This window comes from Anolis carolinensis, chromosome 5 (genome assembly GCF_035594765.1).
Source record: "Anolis carolinensis isolate JA03-04 chromosome 5, rAnoCar3.1.pri, whole genome shotgun sequence".
Taxonomy (NCBI): domain Eukaryota; kingdom Metazoa; phylum Chordata; class Lepidosauria; order Squamata; family Dactyloidae; genus Anolis; species Anolis carolinensis.
In genome coordinates, this window is record NC_085845.1 from 163,583,154 (window position 1) to 163,592,166 (window position 9,013).

The 9,013-nt window shown below is 41.9% G+C and overlaps 1 protein-coding gene across 1 annotated transcript; it reads left to right on the top strand.

Annotated features, from left to right (window-relative positions):
* Positions 1-2,463: 2,463 nt before the first annotated feature.
* On the top strand, positions 2,464-9,013 carry socs2 (suppressor of cytokine signaling 2). Its single transcript, XM_003221079.4, has 3 exons — positions 2,464-2,742; positions 3,088-3,292; positions 6,722-9,013. Exons 2-3 carry the CDS (start codon positions 3,190-3,192, stop codon positions 7,177-7,179), a joined length of 561 nt encoding a protein of 186 aa, XP_003221127.1. The 5' UTR covers positions 2,464-2,742; positions 3,088-3,189; the 3' UTR covers positions 7,180-9,013.

The window sequence follows — 9,013 nt, forward strand, 5'->3', positions numbered from 1 at the left end:
CTTTCATGGCTGAAATCACTGGGTTGTTATGAGCTTTCTGGGCTGTATGGCCATGTTCCAGAAGCATTCTCTCCTGACATTTCACCCACATCTATGGCAGGCATCCACAGAGGTTGTGAGGTCTGTTGGAAACTAGACAAGTGGGGTTTAATCTGTGGAATAATGCCCAGGGTGGGAGAAAGAACTCTTGTCTGTTGGAGGCAAGTGTGAATGTTGCAATTGGCCACCTTGATTAGCACTGAATAGCCTTTCAACTTCAAGTTCTGGCTGCTTCATGCCTGGGGGAAAACCTTTTTTGGCAGGTGTGAATGTTACAACTGGCCACCTTAATTAACATTGTACAACAGTACCTAAAAAAAGAGCAACACTCAAAAAACAGAATTCCAGACAGAAAACAATCAGGGCCAGTTAACACCTCCAACAAGTGATGTTTTAATTGGTTGGTTTTAATGTTTTGTTTATTCATTGACATACAGCATTGAATTGTTGCCTTTGTAAGGCTGCCCTGAATCTCCTTTGGGGTTGAGAAAGGCGGGATACAAGTATGGTAAATAAATAAATAAATTCCCCCAGGCAAAAAGCAGCCAGGCTTTGAAGCTGCAAAGCTATTCAACTCTAATCAAGGTGATCAATTCTGACATCCACACCTGCTTCAAGCAGAGAAGAGTTCTTTCTCCCACCCTGGACATTCCACAAATATCTGAACCCCACTTGCCTAGTTTCCAACAGACCTCACAACCTCTAAGGATACCTGCCATGGGCGTGGGTGAAACACCAGGAGAGAACGCTTCTGGAACATGGCCAGATTGCCTGGAAAACTCACAACCCAGCCTACCAACTGTTAGGAATTGTGAGCAGGGCTGTAGCCAAGCCGGGGGGGGGGGGGGGGGGGGGGAAGAGGTTCAACGCCTCCCCACCAAAAAATTTCAGGTTAAAAAAACCTGGTTTACTCATTAAATTTAACAGGTTAACCAAATCCTCGTGCGTGTCCACTGACCTGTCTTGAGTGTCCACTAAAGTTTATCGAAGGAGCCTGATTTCTAAATTATTTTGTGTAATGGAACTACTGTTTATGATTCACTTTTTAAAAGTTTCAACCCCCCCCCCCCCCGATTTTTTTTCTGGCTATGGCGTTGACTTGAAGGGACCAAGTTTACCCATGCCTTGATCAACACTATAGAATGAATGCAGTTTGATATAACTTTAACTGCCATGGCACAGGTGGTTTCTATACTGCAGTTCAAACTGCATGGTAAGGTTCTACATTGGCCATATAATTCCGTTCAATGTGCATTATATGGCAATGTAGAAGCAGCAATGGGAGCTGTAGTGTGACAAGGCCTTGATTTAGCTTTCTCTGAGCACCAGTCACTTGGGCGGAGAAGGCTAAATCAAGGCCTTGTCACACTACAGCTCTGTCATGGTTTGCAAAGGCACTGTGCTGTGTGTGTTAATTGGAAAATGAAGTGCATGAAGCCGATTGGCTGAGCTTGCAAAGACCTGGGGATTGATTTTGATACTGTCTCTGTTCTGCTGCTGCAGAACCAGTTTGGGCAAGGTTTTCAGTGCTGGCTGAGTACTGCTAGAGAGCAATGTGTTCTCAGAGATGCCTTGCTATTTCATGGCCTGTTTGCTGCTGAGAAAAGAGGGAGAAGAACCAGGACTGTATTCTTCTCTGTAGCAGATTTGTGGACTGAGAAAGGACCATTTATGACTGTGGACTTCTGTAAGTGATCCAAAGGACCATTGTAAATACTACTGTTTTTGATCCCTTGGAATCAGTAAAGTTACTGTACTTTGTTCTGCAAACCTGAGTGGCATGTTATTGTTCTGCAGATAACTCTGGATCGCGGGCACACGTAAGAGCTTCCATTTATCATCAATCTATAACAAGCTCTCATTGCTGGTTCTTTGTTGTTCATTCAGTCATTTCCAATTCTTTGTGACTGCATGGACCAGTCCACGCCAGATCTCTCTGTCGGCCGTCGCCGCCCCCAGTTCTTTCAAGGTCAAACCAGTCACTTCAATGATACCATCCATCCATATTGCCCTTGGTCGGCCTCTTTTCCTTTTTCCTAACATTTGCTGGTTCTACATTGCCATATAATGCACACCACAAATCCCACAATTCCCTAGCATTCAGCCCTGGCAGATGAAGCAGCATCCAACTGCATCCATAGGCTTCATCCATCACACTAGATCCACTTTAAATCCACTTTAGGGATTTAAACAGGTCCTGGACCTCACCAAACTAGGTAAAGGTAAAGGCTTCCCCTGACGTTAAGTCCTGTCATGTCTGACTCTGGGGGTTGGTGCTCATCTCCATTTCTAAGCCGAAGAGCCGGCGTTGTCTGTAGACATCTCCAAGGTCATGTTGCTACTGGCATGACTGCATGGAGTGCCGTGACCTACCCGCGGTACCTATTGATCTACTCACATTGGCATGTTTTCGAACTACTAGGTTGGCAGGAGCTGGAGCAACAGCGGGCGCTCATTCCACTCCCGGGATTTGAACCTGGGACCTTTCGGTCTGCAAGTTCAGCACACACTTCGCCATCGGGGCTCCTAACCAAACTACAAACCCCAGAATCCTGCAGGAGGCAGAAACCGGATTTAAAGTGGATCAATGCTCAAGTGCGATGAGGCCCTTTTAGAGTCTAGATCCAGCAGAGGATGCCTTCCCTTCTCGGAAGAGGTTTTCCAAGGAAGAGGGTTCTCTCTCCCAACAAATACGGATGGAAGGTGAGTGTGTCCTTCAAAAAAAAAAAAGGAAAGGGAAACAGAGCGAGAGCGCTCAGCATCCCTTGCAAAGGCAGGGAGAGGAGCGCGCCTCTTAAAGGGGCCGCCTCCTCCTCCTCTTCCTCCTCCTCCTCCCACTGCGCTCGCCCCCGCGCCTGGTTTCCTCGACAGCAGCCGCCCTTGAAGCCGCTTAGATTGAAAGCCAGCGAGGGAGCAAGGAGAGGAGACCGAGCAGGAGACAAAGAAAGGGGGCAGCCGCGGGTCCGCCTCTTTCTCTTTCTTCCTCGCCCGGGAATCCGGGATGCGCTCCAAGTGGCGGGGATTTTGAGGGCTTCTCTTTTTTTGCAGGAGGCTCTTCCTCTTCTTCTTCCTCCTCCTCCTCATGCTGCCCCTTCCTCGGCGCTCCCTCCTCCTCCTCCTCCGCCGTGGCTGCTCGGCGGCTGCCCCTAAATGACCCTGCGCTCGGAGGAGACCTCGGATGGCGGCGGCGAGGAGGAGGCTCCCGGCGAGGCGGAGCGCCTGGACTCGGCTATGCGGGAGCTGCGGCGAGCGGGTAAGGAAGGGCGCCTTTGCTTGCTTGGGGTCGCTTTGCAACGTGGGGACACAATACACCGTGACCCCGCTTCTGGACAACAATTCAAGGTCTTTCCCCCGCTTGTCGCGATTGGGAGCGCACGAGCAAAACAAAGCCAAGCGCACTTATGTGCGCTTGGCTTTGTTTTGCTTGTGCGCTCCCTCTATTTGTGTCGACACCTCCCTAGAATACTTCTATATTCAACTTACATCAACACAAATATGCACCCAACCGCATGATAGGTTAAGTGTAAATTCTTACAAAGTCATTCTCTATCTCAGAAGTCAACTTTAAAAAAAGTTGTGGGAGGCTTTCATGGAGTCACTGGGTTGCGGTGAGTTTTCCTGACTGTGTGGTTATGTTCCAGAAGCTTTAATACTACTACTAATTGTTATTTTTTTCTTGAACAATTTTTTTTGTATTAGTCGTAACTTTTTCATGTCATTATTACTAGTTTGTACATTTCCTGAATTCTTGTTTGCTTATTTCCCCCCTCCAATCTCATTCTGCAACCATTGTTTCCTATCTCTCTTGTAATAATAATAATAATAATAATAATTTTCTTGAACATTCATAAATACCCTTTGTTACTCAGTAACTTTTTCATGTCTCTATTACTAGTTTGTACATTTTCTGAATTCTTGTTTGCTTATTTCCCCCCTCCAATCTCATTCTGCAACCATTGTTTCCTATCTCTCTTGTAATAATAATAATAATAATAATAATAATAATAATAATAATAATAATAATAATAATTTTCTTGAACATTCATAAATACCCTTTGTGTTAGTAACTTTTTAATGTCTCTATTACTAGTTTGCACATTTCTTGAATTCTTGTTTGCTTATTTTCCCCCTCCAATCTCTTTCTGCAACCATTTTTTCCTATCTCCTTTGTAATAATAATAATAATAATTTTGTTTTTGTACCCCGCCTCCATCTCCCCGAAGGGATTTACCTGGGGAACTAAGCCCGAATGACACAGTTTAAAATGTAATTGCATTAAAATGCATTGCAACAATGCAAGACAGCAACATTATAAACAATATATAAAAAGGCACTGAACCAGCAACCAGTTTCAATTTCACCTGATGCATTCTCTCCTGACATTTCGCCCACATCTATGGCAGGCATCCTCTGAGGTCTGTTGGAAACTATAGTCAAGTTAGGTTTATATAGCTGTGGAATAATGTCCAGGGTGGGAGAAGGAACTCTTATCTGTTGGAGGCAAGTGTGAATGTTGTAATTAATCACCTTGATAAGCACTGAAAAGACTTTCAGCTTCAAAGCCTGGCTGCTTCCTGCCAGGGAGAATCCTTTGTTGGGAGGTGTTAGCTGGTCCTAATTGTTTCCTATCTGGAATTCCTCTGTCTTCTCAGTGTTGTTCTTTATTTACTATCCTGATTTTAGTTTTTAAAAATATTGTTAGCCAGATTTTGTTCATTTTTCATGGTTTCCTCCTTTCTGTTGAAATTGTCCACATGCTTGTGGATTTCAATGGCTTCTCTGTGTAGTCCAGGCATGGGCAAACTTGGGCCCTCCAGGTGTTTTGGACTTCAACTCCCACAATTCCTAACAGCCAGTAGGAATTGTGGGAGTTGAAGTCCAAAACACCTGGAGAGCCCAAGTTTGCCCATGCCTGGTGTAGTCTGACATGGTAGTTGTTAGAATAATCCACATGCTTGAAATCCACAAGTACAGTAGAGTCTCACTAATCCAAGCCTCGCTTATCCAAGCCTCTGGATAATCCAAGCCATTTTTTTAGTCAATGTTTCCAATATATCGTGATATTTTGGTGCTAAATTCATAAATACAGTAATTACAACATAACATTACTGCGTATTGAACTACTTTTTCTGTCAAATTTGTTGTATAACATGAAGTTTTGGTGCTTAATTTGTAAAATCATAACCTAATTTGATGTTTAATAGGCTTTTCCTTGATCAGTCCTTATAATCCAAGATATTCGCTTATCCAAGCTTCTGCCGGCCCGTTTAGCTTGGATTAGTGAGACTCTACTGTATATGGACAATTTCGACAGAAAGTAGGAAACCATAAAATGAACAAAATCTGGCTACCAGTATTTAAAAAATTCTAAAATCAGGACAGTTAGGTTTTTATATCTGTGGAATAATGTCCAGGGTGGGAGAAAGAACTCTTGTCTGTTTGAGGCTGGTATGAATGTTGCAACTGGTCACCTTGATTAGCATTAAATAGCCTTGCAGCTTCAAAGCTTTGCTGTTTCCAACAAACCTCACAACCTCTGAGGATGCCTGCCATTGATGTGAAACGTTAGGAGAGAATGCTTCTGGAACATGGCCAGACAGCCCGGAAACCTCACAGCAACCCAGTGATTCCAGTCATGAAAGCCTTCGACAACACATTTATTAAAGTTATTGGTCACATCAACACAAATGTATAGCCAACTCTTACAGCGTCATTTCTTGTGAAGCTCAATTCATGTTAACCCAGAAGTAAACTTAAAAGTTAATTGGCACTTGCGTTTCAAGTAAATGCATGTTCACCTTGCTACCTAGCCCTCACTTCCAATTCCACATGTGTCTCCCACCTGTGTCTTTTGATAATTCTCCCCTACCCTCCGGGAACAGTACTTTCTTTCATTTAAATATTATTTAATTGATCAATCATGTAGAGAACATGGTTCATTTTTTTATGTTTTCCTTTGACTTTTATCAATCAGTCTTCCCCATTTCGGGTCCCAATTCTTCTTGATTTGGCCTGATGTGTACTCTGTTTGCTTCCCCTTTCAGGGATATAATCCTGGAGCATAAAGTCCACTAGCTATTCAAATCATTTTTAACTTGCCATTTTCTATTCTCTTTCCAACCCAAGGCCACCGTTGTATGGGTGGTGACTGTCATTATTTTATAATTTCCTGAGTGTTTTCATTCTTGTCTAGTTTCTGGGTGATGCATTCTTTTTCATTCAGCACCAATTTATGCCCTATTAATTCTTCCATTTCTTTTTTTTACCTTGTAATAATTTTTTTAACTTTGTCACATTTCCACCACATATGCATATAGGAACCAATTTCTCCACATCTGTGCCAACACAATTTTGAAACTGATTTAGTTATATGAGCTAATTTAATTGGGGTTATATACCATTTCATTAGTATTTTCCTTTGTGTTTCTTTAGTCCTTATGTACTTGAATTGATCCAATATTCCATGTCTGCCTCATTGCAGTTTAGGTCTCCTTTAGCCCTCACTTCCAATTGCTGCGTTTCCAGACCAATCTCTTGTTTCTATTCCAAGATCATAACGGCTGGCATTAACATCTTCCAAGTGTGTGCTTAACTTCTTGGCAGCAGAACTGATTTTCTATAGAATCCTCTCTTTTGAAATGCAAAGATGCTCTGAGTCATTTTGTTTTCCTTCTTCTCCCAGGTTGGTATTGGGGCAACATGAGTGTTGCAGAAGCCAAAGATAGACTGCAGGACACCTCCGAAGGGACTTTCCTGGTCAGGGACAGTTCTCACTCCGAATACCTGCTGACCATTTCGGTAAAAACGTCAGCAGGGCCCACAAACCTGCGCATTGAGTTTCAGGACGGCAAATTCCGACTGGATTCTATCATCTGCGTCCGATCGAGGCTTCGACAGTTTGACAGCGTGGTCCATTTGATTGAGTATTACGTCCTGATGTGCAAGGACAGGAGTACGGTTTCTGAAATGCCTTCCAACGGATTGGTTCACCTTTACCTGAATAAACCCCTCTATCACACGGCTCCATCTTTACAACACCACTGTAGAGTCACTATAAACAGGTGCACGAATGAAATCCAGGAGCTTCCTCTCCCAACGAGACTGAAGGAATTCTTGAAGGAATATCGATATCGGGTATAAAATATGCCATCTACTCTGCCTCATTTTTTAAATCCTGAATACAACTGCATGAAAAACAAAATCTTCAGCACTCGGCTACGTGAGATAACCTGTAGGTCACCGAAGGATAAAATGAATCAGATAAATGGGTTTAATGTTCTACTATCAAAACCAGGACAGACGAGATAGGTTTCTTCCTCAGTAGCCCATACCTAAACTTCACTTTGAGAAAATTGCCTTTGAGGGGACAGCAGATGCAGGCAAGTAAAAAATGGGCTGGTAAACATAAATTCATCACTCAGTTTTCTTTCGTATTTGTTTTACATGTGCTCAGGGCGGACCCACATCTAAATTCTGAGTTTACCATACAGAGTTTTATTTACACAGAACCAAAATAATGTCTTGCTGTATTATGCAAAACTAAAGTTAAAATGGAATGTGTGAATTGTGCCTGCTTTTACCTTAATCTAATTTATTAATTTAGACCAGGCATGGCCAAAATTTGCCCATGCCTGATTTATACCCTGCCCTTCAGCCATAAAAAGCTGTTAGAATGTGTTACAAATTGTTAATTTGACAGCTCTATCTCTTAGTTTACAATCTAAAAAGAGCAACACAAGGAAAAGGGGATGGCAGTGTGGGAGAGGAGGAAATCTAGCCAAAGCAGAGGGAAGGTCTTTCATCAATGAGCACATGACAAAAGTTTTAGGTGTTACCTAAATTATGTTGATGAGCTTTGTATGACTGAATTGACAGTAGCTGCTACAATAGCAACTGGTATACATTTTCTTGGAAAGGATTCACAGTGATTTTGTAGTTTGAATGCTGTGTGCTCACATCAGAAAGGGTTAAGGTGGCAGTAGACGTCGGGATCCCATGCAGTGAACGGCTAATGGTGTATTTATGGCTTTTTAAACTTTTCATAAAACCCCTTAGGGAATAGGGATGGTTGGCAATACAATTCCAGTTCATATAAAATACTAGCTTAGAAGAGGTTAGTGGAAACTACTTCTATAGAGATGGATTAACTCTCTAAAATCTAATTTAAGGTTAACCGAAATGCTCCCTGTGATGTATTCTTGTAATCTTTAATTTACATGTTATAAATGGCTCATTTTTACTTATGACCCAATGCTATGGTTCATAGAAAACAAACAGCACTTTTAAAAATTCGTAAGGAAATAATGTCAAATATATATATTTTAAGCTGATCTAGTGCTCTGCTCCACTTGTGAACAATGTATTAATTCTGCAGACCAAACCTATTCACTTTTACTCAAAAGTAGTTGTGCTTAAGGTTGTAGGCAAGTCCCATTTGGACAGTCTGGGCATAGACTTGTCAGTCAATATATCCTGGATCAAATTGTGAGACTACTAACTACACTGAATTAAATCTAATGAATTATGCTTATGTGGTATTGAACTACAGCGATCTTTCTTTGCAAAGATGCTGTAGCATGTATAGTAATTTAGTTAAAAGAAAACTTATATAACTTTGAAGTCGGGTTGAATAGGCAAACATTTTACTCTTTTATGAGGACCCAGTGCATGCATTAGGATAGCATAGCTAGATTTTAATTGGTGTGAAAAGCCACTCTTTTGTTATAGATCCATTTATTGCCTATAATAGGCCTCCTTTGAATGAGGCTTTATAAATGCCTAGACTGCAACGTTGCAGTTGTGGTTTCCATGGCTAAACATGGAAAGCAGCAATTATGACTACCTTCTACAGTGTAGAATTTTTTTATTCTTATTTCCTTGAAATGCAAATGAGTTTGCCTGTTCTAAATATTGTTTGAGGCTGTAACTGTCTGATTTCAGATTGTATTCAATAAAGTAAATTGCAGAGGCTCTA